General features: G+C 36.2%; 3 protein-coding genes and 1 long non-coding RNA gene across 5 annotated transcripts; 2 read left to right on the forward strand and 2 right to left on the reverse strand.

The window, feature by feature from the left end:
* The first annotated feature begins 339 nt into the window (after positions 1-339).
* LOC147502035 (pentatricopeptide repeat-containing protein At5g09450, mitochondrial-like) lies at positions 340-12,121 on the forward strand. Of its 2 annotated transcripts, none has more exons than XM_086607005.1 (3): positions 340-486; positions 583-865; positions 9,308-12,121. In XM_086607005.1, exons 1-3 carry the CDS (start codon positions 452-454, stop codon positions 10,559-10,561), a joined length of 1,572 nt encoding a protein of 523 aa, XP_086463131.1. In that variant the 5' UTR covers positions 340-451; the 3' UTR covers positions 10,562-12,121. The 2 variants fall into 2 exon arrangements, with proteins under 2 accessions (XP_086463131.1, XP_086463132.1); XM_086607006.1 differs by lacking the exon at positions 9,308-12,121 and adding an exon at positions 7,745-8,871.
* LOC147502036 (uncharacterized) lies at positions 8,197-9,566 on the reverse strand. The gene is made up of 2 exons (XR_015221562.1): positions 9,432-9,566; positions 8,197-9,207 (listed from the first exon to the last, which is right to left on the reverse strand). It is a non-coding gene; the product is annotated as an uncharacterized LOC147502036 (long non-coding RNA).
* LOC147502037 (glutathione transferase GST 23-like) lies at positions 11,091-12,141 on the reverse strand. The gene is made up of 2 exons (XM_086607007.1): positions 11,783-12,141; positions 11,091-11,610 (listed from the first exon to the last, which is right to left on the reverse strand). The coding sequence occupies exons 1-2, from the start codon at positions 12,101-12,103 to the stop codon at positions 11,257-11,259; spliced, it is 675 nt and encodes a 224-aa protein (XP_086463133.1). The 5' UTR covers positions 12,104-12,141; the 3' UTR covers positions 11,091-11,256.
* Positions 12,142-16,320: 4,179 nt separating this feature from the next.
* On the forward strand, positions 16,321-20,853 carry LOC147502038 (uncharacterized). The gene is made up of 6 exons (XM_086607008.1): positions 16,321-16,567; positions 16,667-16,780; positions 17,982-18,125; positions 18,490-18,702; positions 19,334-19,535; positions 20,485-20,853. The coding sequence occupies exons 1-6, from the start codon at positions 16,361-16,363 to the stop codon at positions 20,616-20,618; spliced, it is 1,014 nt and encodes a 337-aa protein (XP_086463134.1). The 5' UTR covers positions 16,321-16,360; the 3' UTR covers positions 20,619-20,853.
* The last annotated feature ends 557 nt before the right edge of the window (positions 20,854-21,410 follow it).

The following is a 21,410-nucleotide window of genomic DNA, read 5'->3' on the forward strand; positions in this document are numbered from 1 at the left end:
TTCTATTGTAATTTATTTTATTTTAATATTAATGCACTAAACATCACTTAAAAAAACGCTTATTTTTTAAATTTGCCAACTTTATTATTGTATTTTAATATTTTCTAAAATGAATTTAGTTAATTATAATTAAGAAATGTAAGTTTAACAAGTAATTTAGTAGTTCAAAGTTTTAATTGTGAAGTGAGCACAATTTTATCATTTTTAACAATTTTTTTAAAATTTATTTTATTAATTAAATATTCAAATGTAAGACATAATATTCGGCCCGCAAGTTTGGCCCTTAATCTAGGCCCGGCGGATTGAAAGGCAGGTAAGGAATTCGAGATTTAAGCATTGGCCCGGGCCTGACGGGTTTCGTTCTTTGAGGCCCGGCCCATTTGACATCCCCACAGTATAACCACCTGAAGCTAATCGACTCTGGAGTCTGGAAGCTAACTTCGTCGCAGACATGACGATGCGCTCGCTCTCTTCGCTTCTTAAACGGTAACACTATCAACACCTCATTTCATAATCTATTTAATATTTTCCAACATTTATTTTCTCAATCTAACATTTCATTTTTTTTTTTGTTAAACTCAGACCTCTAATTGAGAGAATAAACTCTCACCCAGCCCTTAAATTGAACCAAACCCGGTTTCTCTCAAACACATTCTCATCCATCCCTTTGGAAAGCGATGATGATCTCGAGAAATCCAAACAAGATGATTTAAAAACCAAGATATTTAAACTCAGATTCTCAAAGCGAAGTGTTATGACCTTGTTAGAAAAATGGGTTGCTGATGGAAATAATGTCACTCTTTTCGAGCTTCGGAACATTGCTAGAGATCTTAATAAGTCACAGCGTTACAAGCATGCACTCGAGGTAAGAAATTGTATAAACTAATATAGCTTGTGTTCATTAAAGTTTTTTATTGTTTTATTTTGCACAATGTCTGTTTTATTATATACTTTTATGAAGAAAAATAGTGCACTGTTCGATTGCCAAGACATTCGTGTTGGAAATTCTAAACACAAGAATTTCCTAATAACGGAAACCCTAGATATGGTCTATAGAGAATATAGGGTATATTGATTTACTTAGAAAGGGTATATTGGTTTACTTAGGAATTGCAGATTATAGTGGTTTACTAAACAAAAGTCTTTCCTTAATTACGATATTTCTACCATGATAGATAGTGAAAATCTTATGAATTAGGAAACTAAGGTCCTCTCTCTACCTATAAATATGTATTGATTTCCATCAATCAATTTAATTCATCAAAAACACAATTGCGGTTTATAGGCTAAGAGAGAGAAATCTAGTTCTCCCCCATTAAAGATTCTCGCAAGCAAGCATGATTTCGGATAAAAGTATGTTTATTTATGAGTATTATTATATGATTAACATGTGATTGAAAATCCTGGTTTATGATCTTAAGAATCATTTTATATGTGGTATCAGTTGCTCGTGTTGTAATCATGTGTTTAATCCAATAATAATCATGTCATATCGTGTTAAGATGATTATAGTTTCCATATCATTGTTATTATGAATCGTAATCGATACTATTGATATGGTATTAAATTTGTTACTGTCGAATTTAACTTTACTGTAAAAGAATGAGTTTTTTCGTCACGGGTATGTTATTAAGAGATATTAGTGTACTATGTATCACTGTTCATGTTTCATGTGTATCGGTATGTCTGTTCCATCTATTTCATTGATTACAGTTTCACGTCAAAAACCCAAATCTTTCCGTTTTTCCATGTTTAGATTTATTATCTAAAGATTTAAAGCAAGATATTGTATCGGCTATTTTTGTTTTTCTCTTACCTGTTGGTTAATGGATGAAAATTAGATTCATTTAGCATGTTTTATTTCGCCGGATTTCGGTGTTATTACTGGTAGTCGGTGCCCTTATTGGTACTTGTTGACGTCGGATTTCGGTGATTTATGATAAGAGTTTTTACTGTAATCTGTTATTTAATTGGGCTTTATAATGACTGGTTATTATATGCTTTGCATATGTTTAATTAGTTAAGTAAAGTATCCAAGATTCCTTTAAAAGGTTCTGGTTGGTTTGTTCTAGTGGAGAAGATGTTGATGACATTATCTCTTTTGTTAGCCGGGCCTAATAACATATAATGAACAAAGCCCATATGTTTTATTGTTTTTGGGCCTTAAGTCAATAAAACCCAGCTCATGCTATTAGCTTTTTGGATCTAGCCAATTGGATTGGGTCTGTTTTGACCGACTGGGCCCTAACTCCTTTAAGTGCTAGCCGGGTAAGAACTGACCCAAAAAGACTGGTCCATATCCAGACCCAACTAAAGAATCCTGTTTGACCTTTAAGCTTTTTTAACTTGTTTTGATGCATATAATTCGTTACGACTCCGTTTTTTTTTCGTATAAGTAGTTATTTCGAAGCTTTTTTCGAGATATATGTTTTAGATTAATAAATTAAATTGACTAATATTCATATTATGATGATTTGGAGTTCACCACAGTGATCCCAACTATGTTAATGAATATTGATTTAATTTTAACATTCATATTATGACTTGGTATTCACCATAGTGAACCAAATATGTTTTGAATGTTAGACTAAGTAATATTATTGTTTGTTTATTCAATTATATTTTGAGTTACCCACAGGTACACCAAGCATGCTAGATTGAATAAACGTTAATTGGTCATACATGTTCATTGGTTAAATGAGTATAGGATATCTGCAGATACCATGCTTGTTTGATTATTGAACATGTCAACCAATTAATAGAAAAAACTTAGTCATATTCATTTTGTTGTGTTTGTGTCTCAAAGTTTAATGTAGTGAGCATGTTTATTATCTTGCATTTTCTCTCCCTGTTGCTCTTAATTTGCAAGCTTCATCTGTTTCCATTCTTAATGGAACTAACTTCTCAGAATGGAATGAGCAAGTTCCGTTCAGTTTGGGTGTTCTAGCCCTTGATATGGCAATTCTCTGTGACAAACCCGCTGATCTTACTGCGGTAAGCACTGACGCAGAGAAAAGCATTCATCAGGCATGGACTAGATCAAATAGATTGAGCATGATGTTCATGCGAATGATTGTTGCAAATAACATCAAATCTACCCTACCTGAAACTGATAATGCGTTGGATTATCTGAAAAATATCAAAGAACGTTTTGACCGATCCGATAAATCTCTTCTTTGGAAAACTTATGGCTGACCTTACCACCATGCATTTTGATGGTACTCGAACCATGCATGAGCATGTTCTTGAGATAACTAATCTAGTTGCTAAGCTAAATAATTTAGGAATGATTGTGGGCGATTCTTTTCTCGTCCAGTTTATCCTAAACTCATTGTCTGCTCAGTATGGGCCATTGCAAATTCACTATAACACTATTAAGGACAAGTGTAATGTGAATGAATTGGCAAACATACTGATTTAAGAAGAGGGCAGACTTAAGCAGCAGAATAGCCATGTTGTTCATTTTATGGTTGAAGGCGATAAGAAGAAGAAATTTGGAAAGCAGACTGGAAAAGGCATTAAGCGTGGGCCATCCAGTCAAAACGAACCTAATCAACCTGCACCAAAGAAAGGACGAAAGGATGACAAGTGCCATTTCTGTAAAAAAGAGTGGACACTTTCAGAAAGACTGCATAAAACGCAAAGCTTGGTTCGAAAAGAAGGGTAAGCCTTGGGCTTCGTATGTTTCGAATCAAATTTAATTGAAGTTCCTTCTAACACTTGGTGGTTTGATTCTGGTTCTAACGTTCACATTTCGAACACGATGCAGGGATTCCTTTCAACCCGGACCACAAGTCCAAATGAAGCCTATTTTTTCATGGGAAATAGGGTAAAAGCACCAATTGAAGCCTTCGAGACCTTTCGTTTAGTGTTAGATTTTGGCTACCACTTAGATTTAGAACAAACCCTTTATGTTCCTTCTGTTTCCCGAAATTTAATTTCCTTGTCCAAACTTGATAGCGATGGTTTTTCATTACAAGTAGGATCTGGTTGCTTCAATTTAATAAAGAATGCCAAGTTTATTGGTTTGGGATTTCTTGTTAATGGCTTATATCAACTCAATCTTGAGCACTCCTTTTCTGAATCCCTTCTTACCTTGCATCATAATGTTGAACTAAACGTAGCTTAACGAATGAAAGTTCGTCCTTTTTGTGGCATTAAAGACTGGGTCACATATCCAGAGAAAGATTTAAAAGATTAGTAAAAGAAAAGGTTCTCTCGAATCTTAATTTTACTGATTTTGGTGTGTGGATTGCATTAATGGCAAGCAAACCAAACACACAAAGAAAGGAGCCACAAGAAGTACACATCTTCTTGAAATAATTCATACAGACATTTGTGGACCTTTTGATGTTCCATCTTTTAGTAGTGAAAAATATTTTATTACCTTTGTAGATGATTTTTCCCGATATTATTATCTTTATCTTTTGCATGATAAATCTCAATTTGTGAATATTGTTGAAATATTCATAAATGAGATTGAGAGGCAATTAGATAAAAAGATGAAAATTATAAGATCTGATAGAAGTGGTGAATTTTATGGAAGGTATGATGAGATAGGACAACATTGTAGTCTTTTTGCTAAACTCCTTGAGTGTCTTGGAATATGTGCTCAGTACACAATGTCAGGTTTTCCTTGGCAGAATGGTGTAGCTAAAAGACGCAATAGAATTCTTATGAACATGGTTAGGAGTATGATGAGTAATTCTAACTTACCTATATCATTGTGGATGCATGCTCTTAGAACTGCAGTGTATATCTTGAATAGGGTCCCCAGTAAAGCAGTTCCCAAGACTCCTTTTGAACTGTGGAAAGGATGGAAATCCAGTTTAAGACATTTACACATTTGGGGATTCCCAGCAGAAGGAAGAGTATATAACCTACAAGAAAGGAAATTGGATCCGAAAACCATTAGTGGTTTTTTCATTGGTTATCCAGAAAAGTCCAAAAGGTATAAATTTTACTATTTTAATCATACTACAAGAATAGTTGAAACCGGAAATGCTAAATTCATTGAGAATGGCGAAGTCAGTGGGAGTGACAGAATTAAAAAGTTGTCATTCAAGAAATTAGGGTACAATTTCCCATACCACGAATTACTAATGCTATTGTTGTTCCTCCTGTCGTTAACCCTGCCAATAACGAACCTGTTGTTGACTGTCAATAACAAAGAGCAACATATGAATAATCAACAACTCTATAATGAAGTTGTCGCTATTGAACAACCTGTTAATGCACCACAAGAAGTAGCATTAAGAAGATCTCAAAGACCACGAAGATTAGCTATTTCAAATGATTACGTAGTGTATTTCCAGGAATCAGAATTTAACATTGGGATTACTAAAGATCCGGTCACGTATTCACAAGCCCTTAAATGCAACAATTTTGCGAAATGGATTGATGCCATGAATGACAAGATGTAATCTATGGAACTTAATGATATCTGGGAGTTAGTCGATTTACCTGAAGGACAAAAGACAGTCGAAAACAAATGGCTCTTTAAGACCAAATACGACTCTCAAGGTAAAATCGACAAACATAAAGCTAGACTTGTAGCCAAAGGTTTCACTCAACAAGAAGGCGTTGATTACAATGAGACCTTCTCTCCAGTTTCTAAGGACTCTTTGAGAATCATTATGGCATTGGTAGCTCATTTTGACTTAGAGTTACATCAAATGGATGTGAAAATGGCTTTTCTGAATGGGAGTTTAGACAAGGAAGTCTATATGGTTCAACCAAAAGGCTTCATAAAAGAAGGAAAGGAAAATATGGTATGTAGGTTAAAGAAATTAATATACGGACTTAAACAAGCTTCCCGACAATGGTACAAAAAGTTTCATAGTACCATTAGTTCCTTTGGGTTTACTGAAAACATTGTTGATCGATGTATATACTTGAATATCAGTGGGAGTAAGTTTATTTTTTTGGTTCTGTATGTTGATGACATTTTACTACCCAGCAGTGGCCTTGGTCTATTACATGACACTAAGGATTTTCTTTCCAAACACTTTGAAATGAAAGATATGGGTGAGGCATCTTACGTGATAGGAATAGAAATATTTCGTGATAGATCACGTGGATTGTTTGGATTGTCTCAAAAGGCTTACATTGACAAAGTTTTGGAAAGATTTAACATGTCAATGTGCGATCCAAATGTTGTTCCAATTCAGAAAGGGGATAAGTTCAACTTAAGTCAATGTCCTAAGAATGAATTGGAACGAGAACGAATGAAAGATATCCCTTATGCTTCTCTTATAGGGAGTTTGATATATGTACAGGTTTGCACTAGGCCAGACATTAGTTTTGCAGTTGGCATGCTAGGCAGATATCAAAGCAATCCAGGGATTCACCATTGGAAAGCCGCTAAGAAAATGCTAAGGTATTTGCAAGGGACAAAGGATTATATGCTCACATATAGGAAAGTTGACCATCTTGAGGTAGTTGGTTACACAGATTCAGATTTTGGTGGATGTGTAGATAGTAGGAAAAGCACTTTTGGTTATGTGTTCCTTTTATCTGGAGGAGCAGTTTCATGGAAAAGTGCAAAGCAAACTATCATTGCTTCATCTACTATGGAAGCTGAATTTGTAGCATGCTTTGAGACTACAGTTCATGGATTATGGTTGCGGAATTTCATTTCAGGACTTAGAGTTATGGACTCTATATCTAAGCCGATGAGAATTCATTGTGATAATACCACAGCTGTATTCTTTTCGAAAAATGGTAGGTATTCTAAAGGTATTAAGCACATGGAAATGAAATACCTTTTAGTCAAGGAAGAAGTTCGGAACCAGAGAGTGTCAATTGAACAATTGAACACATTAGTATGAGTGTTAATATAGCAGATCTACTTACGAAAGGGCTATCACCCAAGGTATTCAAGCAACATGCTGAAAGTATGGGCCTTGAGTGTCGCCAGTAGTTGTCATTTTGTGGATTTTCTTTAGTGCTTATTGCATTGACATAATTTTGAGCTCATTTTAGAATGTTTTGAATTTTTCTGTTTTCCATTATTTATGTACATGTAAGTGAATGGATGAATGATAACAGAAACAGTCTTTTTGATAAGACATTATTGGACCATTATTGATACTTCTTACTTAAGACCTAGTTGAGAAGATCATTGGTGTTGTGGTACATGGAAGGAACCATGTAGCTTAATTTGCATAGAACCGCTATGACTCACATCAATGATTCTATTAACTATGGTATTTACGATAACCGTTAAATGTTAACGCGGCATTTACGCGCGCCTAATGTTTTCTAAATTAAACCATAAACGATATTATCCTCCTATGGACCAAGTGGGAGACTGTTGGAAATTCTAAACACAAGAATTTCCTCATAACGGAAACTTAGAGAATATAGGGTATATTAGTTTACTTAGAAATTGCCGATTGTAGTGGTTTACTAAACAGAAGTCTTTCCTTAATTACGATATTCCTACCATGATGGATAGTGGAAATCTTATGAATTAGGAAACTAAGGTCCTCTCTCTACCTATAAATATGTATTGATTTCCATCAATCAATTTAATTCATCAAAAACACAATTACGGTTTATAGGCTAAGAGAGAGAAACCTAGTTCTCCCCCATTAAGGATTCTCGCAAGCAAGCATGATTTCGGATAAAGGTATGTTTATTTATGAGTATTGTTATGTGATTAACATGTGATTGAAAATCCTGGTTTATGATCTTAAGAATCATTTTATAATTCGACTTGTAAAGTGATGCGCGTTTGCAGATATCAGAGTGGATGGTTAGGAACCTAGAGTTTGAGTTATCAGACTCTGATTACGGGGTTCGTATAGATTTGATGACTAAAGTTTTCGGTATTGATGCTGCTGAACGTTACTTTGAAGGTCTCCCTTTGGAAGTGAAAACTGGTGAAACCTACACTTCTCTCCTTCACTCTTATGCTGGGTCAAAAATGACTGAAAGGGCGGAGAATTTCTTTCAAAGAGTCCAGGAAGAAAACGTCAGCTTGAATGCCATGATGTATAATGAGATGATGACGTTATACATGTCGGTTGGGCAATTGGAGAAGGTTCCTTCAGTTATTGAAGATATGAAAAGACGGAAGGTTTCTCCGGATCTATTCACTTACAATCTCTGGATAAGTGCTTGTGCTGCCAATCTGGACATTGACAGCGTGAAGAGTATTCTTGACGAAATGAGTTGTGATCCCAACTCAGATGGAGGTTGGGAAATATACAGGCAACTGACCAGTATTTATATTAATGCTGGTAATCTTGTGAATTCAGATGGAACCTCTGTTGTTGAGACTGAGAGAAAAATTACTCAGAAAGAATCTATAACCTATGACTTCCTTATAATACTTTACACTGGCCTGAAGAACAAAGAGAAGATAAATCAAATTTGGAAGTCATTGAGAATGGCTCCAATGAAAATGACTAGCAGAAACTATATATGTGTCATTTCCTCTTATCTGATGCTTGGGCATTTCAAAGAAGTGGATGAAGTTTTTGAGCAGTGGAAGCAATCTACCACAACAGATTTTGATTCCTATGCATGCAGTAGACTTTTAAGTGCTGTTGCGGGAGCTGGTCTAGTGGACAAAGCTGATGGGCTTCGTGCGCTTATGATACAGAAAAATTGCAACCCTGAAGATGAGCCACACTAAAACACTAATTTGTGTTTCTTCTAAGAGGCACTGAAAATGTGTAGAAGCAGTTTTTATGTGTTCTAGACATTTGGAACTGGCAAGGGATGAGTAATTTGCGCTTAAAATGTTCTTTTGATCTTTTTCTTTCTACCTTTTCGTTTGTTTGCCTTTGATTATTGAATCTATTGAATCTCTGGCTGCTTGATATTCCAAAAGATAATCAAATGACTGTCTTTTTTATTTCATGTGATAATATAGATTATGAGGGTCTGGCATGAATTTATCTCCTTTATTTCATGCTCACTAGTCATAAAACTGCTATAAATTACAAAACAAAACGAACGTAAATAAATAGGATAGAATAATATATACAAGGATCTTAAAGTTGATGTTTCCTCTATGGACTATGGTCCTCTGCCCCCAGTAAGCTTGCGATTTTGGGGTCTCCCTTTTATTCACTGGCTGTACTGGTTATTGTTTATATACGTATATTGCAGTAGGACTTCCTATCTAAATAACTCTGACCTGGCTTGAACAATTCATTCTGCTTCAGTATCGGCTGGAACTGTTGATGGGAAAACCTGACATAATTTGTACCCGTTATTGTCTGGTGCTGTCTATGAGTGAAATTATGCTGCATGCACCATACTGTTGGACCTAAATGTGGTATCCATAATGCAGATAATGTCATGGATGAATTCTCAAAACAGTTTCCGGATGTCGACAGCTGATCATGCCATCCTATTAGAGTTGATCATCAAAGTCAGAAGTCTAGCAGAAGCTGAAGAATATTTTGAGAATATACCTGATTCCAGTTCTCAGAAAGCTGCATGCATCCCTCTTCTGCAGTCATATGTGAAGGAAAGAGAAACTGGAAAAGCAGAAGCTCTCATGTTGAAGATGCAGGCCTTGGGATACACTGTGAACCCACATCCCTTCAACGAGATGATGAAGCTGTATGATGCCACTGGCCAATTCAAGAAAGTTCTTTACGTGATCCAACAGATGAAGCATAACAGAATACCTCGAAATGTACTCTCCTACAACATTTGGATGAATGCATGTAGTCAATTATCAGGGGTTGCAGCTGTAGAGACGGTGTGTAGGGAAATGCTAAATGACAAGAGTGTCAAGGTGGGTTGGAGTACTCATTCTACTCTAGCCAATATCTACATAAACTCAGGCCTCGTTGAAAAGGCAACTGCAGCCCTTAAAACTGCTGAACAGATGCTATCAATGCATAAGAGACTCGGTTATTTTTTTCTCATAACACTCTATGCCAGTTTGGGCAATAAAGATGGAATTCTCCGACTTTGGGAAGCTAGTAAAGCTGTGACAGGGAGAATGACTTCTGCAAATTACATGTCGATATTGTTGTGTTTGGTTAAGATTGGTGATATTGCAGAAGCAGAGAAAGTTTTTAGGTCATGGGAATCAGAGTGCAGAAAGTACGATATCAGAGTGTCCAATATCCTTTTAGGTGCTTACGTTAGGAGTGGATGGATTGACAAAGCCGAGTCATTGCATCTCCACACCTTGGAGAAAGGTGGATGTCCAAATTATAAGACATGGGAGATTCTTATGGAAGGATGGGTGAAAAATAAGGAGATGGATAAAGCTATCTCCGCAATGAAGAAAGGGTTTTCTATGTTGAAACATTGTGATTGGCGTCCATCATCTACAACTGTTATGGCGATTGCAGAGTACTTTGAGGAGTGTGGGCGATATGAGGAGGCACAGAAGTATGTTATGGTTCTCCGACGTTTGGGCATTGCTAGTTTACCTCTGTATAAGTCCTTGCTCAGAGTGTTTGTTCAAGTGCAGAAACCAGCTCCTGACATCCTTAAGATGATGGAGAAAGATAATATTGAGATAGATGAGGAGGTTTGTGTACTTGTGAAGTGTTTGAATCAGATAAATGCTGTTGAAAAGTGATAGGAGTTTATTGTAGCTTTGAAGACAGGGATAGAAGTTTAACATTTTGTAAGCCATTCTCTCGCCTTTATCAGACCGTGAAACTGAGCAGATGGAGAGTAGTAAACTTCAGTTAAGACTTGAGAATAAATTGCTTAGGTAAAAAGTGAGGCCTTTACAGACACGACAGGGTGCGTGGAAAAAGAACATATTCTTAGAACTGCGAGTCAGAGTATGAGTTACAAGCCGATTGAGGTGGACACCAGAATTATCAGTTGTAAGTTGCTATTACTGCTCTCAACCTTAATTTCTTTGTAGAGTTCTACAATTTATTAGATGTTGAAGACAACTTTCCAAAGTATGATAGTTGGGCTAATCCCTTAATCAAAGGCCCCAGAAAGTAAAACTCATCTTCTTAGGCTGGACCGCTGGACAGTCTAAGTGTGTAGATTTTCGGACAACCAGCTAACAGTTAGGCTAGTAGGTTATATGTAGCATACATTGTACCTGGGGAAAGAGATGAGTTTTTTAAGTGACTGTAAGATATTGGTTACTGAACAATCCCATATATAAAGCGTACTCTTTTTCATCACAAACAGATTACAGATCAAATACAAAGCTTACACATTCTTGTCAAATATATACTAGATTAATACAGACTGGTAGTGTGGGAGAAACAGACGTTATATTGTATTGAGTAACAATGACGAATACTTTTAAGTTGATGCAGCTACGAGTTGCTCTCGGAAGATCTTGTTTTTCTCCAGTAATTTATCTCGTGGTGGCAACCTCTCTTTCACAATTTCAACATCAAGAAAGTTTTGGAACCATTCACTGAGCAAAGGCATGGTTTCTTTGTCCACGATGTTTATTCCAGTAATTTCTTCAATCACTCCTATCCAGTAAGCAATCCAACCAGCAACAACGTCAACAAACCCAATCGTCTCACCACCAAAGAATTTACCCCTGAGACCCTTTTCAAAAGTTTTCAGAATCTCTCTAGCTTCTTTGGTAGCATTCTCTTGCGCCTCGCCTACCGTAGCGAAGACACTGAATGCTGCTGTCTTACACTGCAAAGATAAAAAAGAAAGACCATGAAAGACGAAAGATCACAACATCCACTCCAGCAAAAAAACATCACATTTTTCTTTCAAATGTATTAGTTCAGCTGATGAAACATGTTACAATATTTGGTTAAGTTGTAGCTCCCTAGCTATATTATACATCTGTTAGAAATTTTACCTTATCTTCCGCATACTTAGCCCAAAAACGAGCCACGGCTCTATCATAAGGATCATCTGGAAGGAGTGGGTACTGTTTCCATGTCTCGTCAATATATTCGACAATCACAAGCGATTCAGCCACTGGTTTGCCATTGTGAACCAGCACAGGTACCTTTTTATGAACTGGATTGTACTGCAGTAGCATGGGGCTCTTGTTGTTGTTGAAGAGGTCTTCATCTAAGTATTCGTATTCTACCCCCTTCAGTTTCAGAGCCCATTCAACTATAAGAGAAAAAGGTCCCCCTCGGAACCCAATTAATATCACTTCATCTGTAGCCATTAACCTATCTCTCTTGTTATTTTTAGGCAAGCGTTCGTCTCCTATATTTATAGCCAACCTCTCAAAAGATTGATGTGGTCGCATACGTCATTTGGCTGACTTTTTTCTATAAAAACAAAAAATATAAAGTTCCGTGCACATAAATGTTGCTGAATGACAACATTATCTAGCAAATGAATAATACGCAAAATTATCTTTTCCAAATGAGAGCGTAGTTGAAGCAATTAGCTGATGACACATGGAACTTTGGTCACGTGCTTCAAGCTGATTATTATTCAGAACTTTCTGCGTCAACTAATTGCAGTCAATCCAAGACTAATTACATGAAAGTGATATCACAGTTTTGCCTTTTTAGACAAGGAAATGCATAATGATCACTCAGGAGACTTTTTGTTTTTGGTTACAGTAAAAGTGGATATCCAAATATTCGAATCCGAAAATTTGATATTATCTGAAAATTTCGGATTTGGATTCAGATATTTTTTTTTTTGTCCGAACTGGTTTCAGATACTGACATATCCGCATCCGATAATATTCTATCCGATTTAAAAAATTAATAGTTATTATATATAATTAATTTATTCATTTTTTATTGTATAAAATATTATATAAAATCATGAACTAATAATATAAAACTATAATAACAAAATAATAATAATAAATGACGAATATAATATTTATACTAGTTTTTATAGTGGTAAAATGAATTATTCAAAACAAATAAAATTTTAATTAATTTTAATTTTTGGATCGGATATTATCCGATATCCGTTTCGGATATCCGAAATCGGATTTGGATAACTTTTTTAATATCCGTCGGATTCGGATTTGGATTCAGATATCGGTATAAATTTTCGGATTCGGATTCGGATTCGGATATAGCCATATCCACATCCGAACCTATCCGTTTGCACTCCTATTTTTTGTTACGGTGATATTACGAAATGTACAAACATCAGCTAATAAGTCATTAAAAAGTAAACTATTAACACAATGTTATAGTTTGGTGTTTCTGAATGATTGGAATTCCGACAAATCCAAAAAACTGACATTTATAATATTTCAACCAATGTTATATTTGGAATTTCAATAAATTTTGAAATTATCAATATTTTGACTCCATACTGTTTTTTTCCGGTTTTTTGAAAAATCGAAATATTAAACAGAATTCCAATATTCTGTTAGGAATAATTAACACTGAATACACCATATGGTACCACTAGCCAAACCACTAAGCTAGAAGGTAGATTTTCTCTCTCGACTATTGGATGTGACAACCATGTAGGATCACTAGTCTGGTTAGACCTGACAAAATGATCAACAACAAAGTTACCTTCCCTGTACATCCAATGCTAAGATTTCAACAATAACATGTCTTTGATATCCATTATAATTGTTAGGATTTTTTTTTTTTTTTTATGTGAAAATTTTATTCATAATGATAACGAATTTTACAAATAATTAGGACAAGCGTGTAACAAGCTACACTGCAAGTCCATTATGAATAGAAAATTCTATCATTTAAAAAAAAAAAACTCGTTAAAACCAGCTGTCATAACGTTACAGTTCATAACTTTCTGAAGTATCTTGAGGAGCTTAACAGACTATTGTTCCAAGAAATCGAAAATGTTGAAACAAAATGGAATGAAACAATGTTGGTTAGCCCTGCAAGCTTTCTTATGCTTCTCCATCTTCCCTGTCGCTGCTCTCTTAGTTGCTTCTCCCACCTCAAAGCCATCATTCCCCAACCCTACCAACGGAAAGACTCCAGTTACATCCACACATGCATGTTTCTCTCAGATCGACCAACTGTAAATCAAGACATCCGCAGGCCGAAGTGTCGATATGCCCTCATTCGGATCAGTGAGAAAGTTAACAGGAGTTTCTTTCTTCACTTGTACTCCAGCCCTCCAAAATGCATTACACAAAATGTCTATAACATGATCATGTCGGTATTTAAAACCCGAAAAATGTCTACAATGTGCTGCATGGTCTCCATAAACATCTAATATACTCTTTTTGCATACAGGGCAAAGACCACAATCAGAGTACAGAGGAATCATAAGACGATATCGAAGAATGGCACGATACACTACCTGTGACATACGCTGTCAAAGTCCCTCCATCGGAATAGCAAGTAGAAAATATTTTGCATGTTCCGATTGCAAACATCCAATGACTGCTTTCTGACGAGCAGATAACTCAAACTCCCTCTCAAGACTAACAACAATCTTACCGTAGAAAGCTTCCGCCAAAACTTTGTATAGTTTTAAGGGGACGGTAGCATTCACAGCCATAGAATCAAGGTCAAAATCGGGAAGACAGAGACGCAATGCACTGGTGGCATCATCAAGGATCTCACCTATAGGCACTGGACCACAACTCCTAAGAACGTGGTTATGAAGCTCTAAAGTCTGAAAACGGGAGGCCACAAAAGCAAAAGCAGAGACATCACATGCACAATAGATACCTAACCCACCAAAGCGTAATGGAAGCGTCGCAAAACGCCATTGCAAATCCCCGAAGCCAGGGCAATCAGAAGCTATAATACCCTGCATAACCATGCGAAGGTGCTGATCAAAAGTCTTAGCTACATCCCTAAAAAATGATATTAAGTCTGTTTTAAATGAGATTCAGTGACTCTTTGATGTTGGCAGGGTTTGAGTCCCAGACCTCTGGTATTATCACCTAAAAGTTTTACCGACTTCGCTAATCGACACCTGCTATAATTGACAAGATTTCCCAAGGCAAAAGTTGCAAATAAATCGTTCTTGATGCAACTATAGAGATACTGCAAATCAATTTCAAAGATGACATAATCCAGGTGTAATTTGATCACCATTTGCAAGCTCCTTCACAATGCCAATGTCTCGGCATAAAGAGAAAAAGCCCTCCGAATAGGAGAACTAAATCCCAATATAAAATTTCCAAAAGCATAACGTACACCACCACCAAGGGACATGGATTGTCGTACGAAGAACCATCCACATTAAATTTTTAAATAATTTGAAGGCGGTGGCAACTAATATATAGCAATGGACGAGCGCATACAAGTAACTGCAAGTTTAGTCGTCGAATGTGTAGACAACAATTCATTTGACAATTTCAATGCTTATTGAATTCGCGCCAAAAGACGTGGCAATGATGAAGTTTGCTGGAAGCGAAACTTATTTCTTTCTAACCAAAGTAACCATAGAGTAACAGGGAAGAGAGTTTGGAGTCGACCAACATCATTTGTTCTACCCAAAAAACAAAAAATATCAGCCAACCAATTCATAAAATTATCTGAGCCTCGCAGCACGAGTCGCTTGTGAGAAATTGAGTCCAAACTACACAGCCTTAGCAAAAGGACAATCAACAAATAAATGAACTTGATTTTCATCTTGTGTGGCACAAAGATAACAAGTAGGATTCACCATAAATGATTTAGCAGCCAAGAACTCGGGAGACCCGAAACTAAGTCATTTATGGCAAGGAATTATAATCCCTCTCGCTTTTTGCATGTTCAATTTAGACTCAAATAAGGTAGACGGATTACTTTAACTAATGACCAACATACTATAGATCAACTCTCACTATTTTCAGGCAAACCACAATCCCAACCGAGTATAATCAAGTGAGCGGTAGCGAACGTTTTTGAGTTGGGTTTGGAAAGTTGGGCAAATTGTTGTTTGTCTTGTGTCTTTCTGCTCCCCCCCTTCACAACTTCACTCTCTCTCTCCCCAGCCAATCTCTTCCCCGCTACTACTCCCCCGTTCACGCACACCCCTCCCCTCTTCTTCTTCTTCTTTTTCTCCTTCACTTATTCCCTCTCTCGTGACTCTCCTTCGCCCATAACCCTCCTCAACCAAACCCAACTCTCTCCAATGAATCTAGATTATTCTAGTATCTTCCAAAAAAAACTTGTTCATCCCTGGACTTGGTAAAATGTTTTCAATCCAAAGTAAATCCACCTCCGCCTCCGTAATCCACAGTTACTCACTCTTTCAATCTTAGTGTGTGTTTGTTATTTTCTCATGGAAAGGAAAGTAAATACTATGCATATGGAATGGAATGGAATGGAAAAAGGAAATAATTTTTGTTCATGGACTGGATTTGGACTTGGACTTGGTAAAATGTTAGTAACAGAGCCCAATCCAGTAAATGGGCTAACTTTTACGATGGGCCGGGTATCACGCTCCAGAATCCACAGTTCACTCTTTCTTCTCTACTAGACTTAGCTACAAACACGGAAACAACACAACAAAGAGAACAGAAATGGCGAGGCGGTTGATTTCTCCTTTAAACCGCGTGATAGCAGAAAAATTCTTTCCTACACCCCACTATTCCATTAAGGTAAAACAGTTATGTAACAACTACTCTACCAGATACTCGGAAGTTCGACCTGGAAATTCCAGTTACGATACGAGGATGCATAATCAAACTCCGGACCACTTCACTTCAAGACAAAATACATTACCAGAGGTTTTATATTTATATTATAAGTGTTTTTTTAATTTCATAACTAAAGTAGTCGCATGGTTAGTACTGAGCCTAGCAATTTTTTTTTTTTTTTTTGGGCAGGGTCAATATGTAGATGATTTAATGGAATCAAAGAGAGATACCAGCGATTCTTTAAAGGAGCCTCTAGGGAGGAATGTGTCGAAGAAGGATAAGATTAAATTTCTAGTAGATACTGTAAGTTTAAATGTTTAATACTATGTTTTTTTCGTTTTTAGAGGTTGGAATAAATCGAAGTTTTTAGTATTTGGTCGGGTTTGAAATGAATAGTTTTTGTGGAATATATTGGTTAGTAAAAATTTCAAGAAAAGAGTCCAGAGAACCAATTTCGGGGAAAACAACTCTAGAGGACACCTTTTTTTTTTTTTGGTAACTCACAATTACAAATTCTCTAAGTAATCCACCAAGGACAAAATAAGTTGGCTAGGACTTTTTACTTTTTTCAAAATACCAGTTTTACCCTTCTGTGTTATTACAAATATAAGAAATATTTATTTATTTTTTAAATACCAGTTTCACCCCTCTGTGTTATATTTATAAAGTTGAAAATTTTGGTGATTGTTCATACCCAAATAGGTGAATATACCTCAACCATTATGGTGATGTATGAACAATACCCCAAATATGTATGAACAATGATTGTTCATACTCCAATATGTGTTATTACTAATCATATATTGTGTTGAGATATGAACAATGATTGTGCATGGTTTATATTGAGGTATGAACAATGTTGATGTATGTTCATACTCCAATAGGTGTTCTTACTGATCATACATTATATTGAGGTATAAACAATGATTATTCATATCTCATGTTGAGGTCATTGCTCATACCCAAATATGTATGAACAGTGATTGTTCATACTATATTCACCAGGTTGTTTCAGTTGGGTCATGCCATTTATTATTTCGCGTTAGGGTTATACTCGACCTTTTATCTACCCGAGCCGTTTATTTCACGTCAAAGGTATACTTGACATTTCATCTACCCGGTCCCTGTGAGTGATTAAAAAAAAAATGGTTCTGAGGGTTATTTTTTCGGCCGTTTTGTCCTTGAGAGTCACTCCCTGTAAAAATATTGTAGAAAATTTTGGAACTATGTAATAACATGGGGACATTTGTTTTTATGCCACAAATAGATACTGAATGTGGGGCGGTGCTAGTTTTAGTTAAGTTGTCTAAATTGTAAAGTTAGTGGTTGATACGGAATAAGTTTTATGATAATAATAAGACTGCAAATTGTTACTTGATATCATTCTTTTAGTTTCTCTGATGAAAATTAAGTAAAAATTTATTTTGTTTTTTGTTTTTGGTTCATTTTTTTAAGTTGAGTTGTCAAGATGAGTTTATAAAGCTTTGTTGATAGAAAATTGCAGCTCTTGGGCCTCAAGGAATCTAAGGAAGCTGTTTATGGTGCACTTGATGCCTGGGTTGCATGGGAGAAGACATTTCCTCTAGCATCTCTGAGGATAGCCATGGGAACTCTTGAGAAGGAGCAGGAGTGGCATAGAGTTATTCAGGCATGAATTCTGTCTGATCCTCTCTATTTTTATTTCTTATAAACATGCACAAAGCCACACAAATTCTGTACAAGCAAAACACATTTGAGCTTTGTTTGACGTATGTGTTCTTGGTTTCCTGTCCAACACCCAAAAATAAAAAAGTCTTATCTGTGGGAAATTTTTGATCAACTTTTGAGGTAACTTAGCTGTAGTTAGTAATGACAATCTTCCCCCTCCCCCATCTTGTCGGTTCCCAGGTGGGTTTGGGGGTTGGGGGTGAACTATATAATGCTATCCAAATGAGTTTCAATTTCTTCAGAAAAAGGTCTAGTGGTCAATTTCTAATGTCTTTTCTTGATGCTTACATCTGAAGTAATTGCAGGTGATAAAGTGGATACTGAGCAAGGGGCAAGGGAATACGATGGGAATGTATAGGCAGCTGATAAATGCATTAGACATGGATCACAGAACAGAAGAAGCACACAATTTTTGGATGAAAAAAATTGGTAACGATCTACATTCGGTGCCTTGGACGCTATGCACTCTTATGATATCTATTTATTATCGAAACAACATGATGGAGAGGCTTGTAAAGGTATGCCCTTATACCTTTTGGGTTATGTATGTTCATGTAAATCACATATCATCGAGACATGCCCATGTATGTCTATTATTGATGCGAAGTTGAAACATGCAGTTTTCTGAGTCCTATATGCATATTTGTTCAACTTTAAAAGTTTTCATGCACCAACAAATTCATGGAAAATGGGCTATCATTCATGGCTATTTTTTATAATATGGACTAGGAATTTGTTTTGCTGCAAGTGATTATCATATATCACTAAATTTGTCTGCACATCTAGTGGCTGGAAAGGCACATTGAATCCAGTATTGAATACACATAAGAGTGATTGTGTGAATGGGTTAGTGTCAGGCCATCACGGGAACTGTCATAGGCATTGCACATGAAGTAAATTAATTATTGTACCTCTAAGAGCTTCTCAACTAGGATATATAGTTATGACAATAAACCTCGGCGTCTATTAGACAGATAGCTGTTTTCTACTCTTTGGTGTTCACGTCTTGATTTGTGAGAGTTGGAAATCATTAAATTTGGTCTCTGACTCTTGATTTTGTTGTTATCTTTTTCCACAGTTCCATTGTTTAACATTAAATAAGTTTGTACTGATCGTTGGGCATCTTGTCTTTTTGATCGATTTTTGAAGCTTTTTAAGGGGCTTGAAGCTTTTGACCGGAAGCCTCCAGAAAAATCAGTAGTGCAAAAAGTGGCAAATGCATATGAGATGTTGGGTTTGCTCGAAGAAAAGAATAGGGTGCTGGAGAAGTTCAACGATTTATTCACTGATACATGGAGGGGGCATCCAAAGAAATCTAAGAAGGCCTCAGGGAAGAAGCTGGAGAAACCAGGTGACTTCTCTATCTTCATGTTTTAACCACCCAGTAAACTTACTCAAAATCTATGGTGGATAAAGGCGAGCCAGTGACTAATTTTGTGAATCATAGAAATGAAATAATTCTAAAGAATCATATTACATGAAAGAAGATGGAAACGAGAAGATTTCAGTAACGAATCAATTCTGAATCACAAATTACCAAATTTTTTTTTGACCAACTGGACGATAACGTAGTAGTAAATCCTATTTGTAAACTCAAAATTTCTAAAGAGATGCTAGGAAACTTCAAACTATGTATAAAGGGCACTCCATTCCTATAATAGAGATTGTGGCTTCATGTTTTGGACACTAGCATAGTTCATGTTCTAGGCTTGTTTAGGTCAATCTGTCAGACACTTCAGAGTTCAGACGATGTTGGACACCGAGAGATGTTTCCTTGTCTTTGTTATATTTATAGGAAGCAATGCTTAAAAAGGTGATAACAAGCACGCTCCTGGCACCAGCTTAGACTGCTATCGTCTTTTCACTTGTTGTTCTTTCCCAAATCTTCTTCCTCTTCCTCCTCAGTATGTTTTTCTCTCTTCAGATCACCGCTCGCATGTTATTGTTGTCATCGCCATTCACCACCACATCACAACTTCTGTCAACTGCTTCTGCCACTATTGCTCTTACTAGTATTGCCACTCATTATGGCACTGCATCATGAAAGATTGAAAGTTGAGGTGCAGTCTGCAAGCAGTGTATCAATATATTTTATAAGAGAATTAAAAAAGGCAAAAGAGTAATCAATTTGTCATCTGAAAAGTTATTTGAGGAGGAATTTTTGAACTTGAGTTCGCGATTGATATTTTGAAATTATGTTGTTATTGTTATTGTTGTATACATTTTGATTAATTGTTTGAGCTGGCAGAGGAGAGCTATATGAAGCTGCTTTTAACTTGAATAATTTGTGGCATCTACAGTTGAAAGAATTCAGACAGGAAATTCCGACAATCAACAAAGTACCAAGGATGATGCAGAATTCTTTTCGTACAATCAAGAAAGCAATAGAAAGGCTCTAATTGATAAACTACAACAAATACAATCGGTTGTGTAACAAGCAAGAGGATAATGCTGGCAGCACGACAAGTGAGGATGCTATCCAAGGAACTTCATTGCTAGTCTACCATCAAAAGTAGCCCTTTGTTTTCTGAAAGTTTTCATTTTCCAAATTTTGCTGTCATTTGCATGAGTATGAAGCCGTGTATATTTATAGTGTCAAATGATAGTTCTATATAAATGGTATCTGTCTGGTTCACATTCCTGAGAATTTATGCATTTCATTTTGTTTCTTCTTCAAGAATGACAAGTAGTTGACTGCTGAAGCAGGTATAAAAAGGACTGCTCGTATATGGTTTGCATGTTTATGGGCTCTGCCAAGTCTTGAAACCTTGCTGTCAACTTGTCAAAACGTTTGATGAACAACTTGGTTGGGTCAAGTGCTCAGGTTTGTATTACAGGCAAGGTAAACTTTTAATGCTTGACATACAGTGGCCACGATAGCTGCCTTATAAGTGATTATGCTGATTGCTTTTAAGAAAAAGTGATTGCTTCTCAGCAAAGGGTCTTCACTTCTCTTTAAAATGCAAGCATGTGGTTTGCTTTACCCTATAGGTCAAGGATTTTTTAATGATCTTGAGATCATTGACACTATGAATCCCCAGAGTCAAACCATACAAAAGAATGGGTGCTGAAGTTCAACCGATTCAGTTTTCAAATCCTTGAATTGCTTCATGAGTAAAGTATGGTTATCCAAAATTTACGTTTTATTTAGTGTGAGAACGTATCACATAACAGCGAGTCTGCATTGTGTTTCCATGCCATATATGCTACTATGCTGGTTAGCAGG

The sequence above is a fragment of the Coptis chinensis genome, chromosome 4 (assembly GCF_015680905.1).
Source record: "Coptis chinensis isolate HL-2020 chromosome 4, ASM1568090v1, whole genome shotgun sequence".
In the NCBI taxonomy this organism is placed as follows: domain Eukaryota; kingdom Viridiplantae; phylum Streptophyta; class Magnoliopsida; order Ranunculales; family Ranunculaceae; genus Coptis; species Coptis chinensis.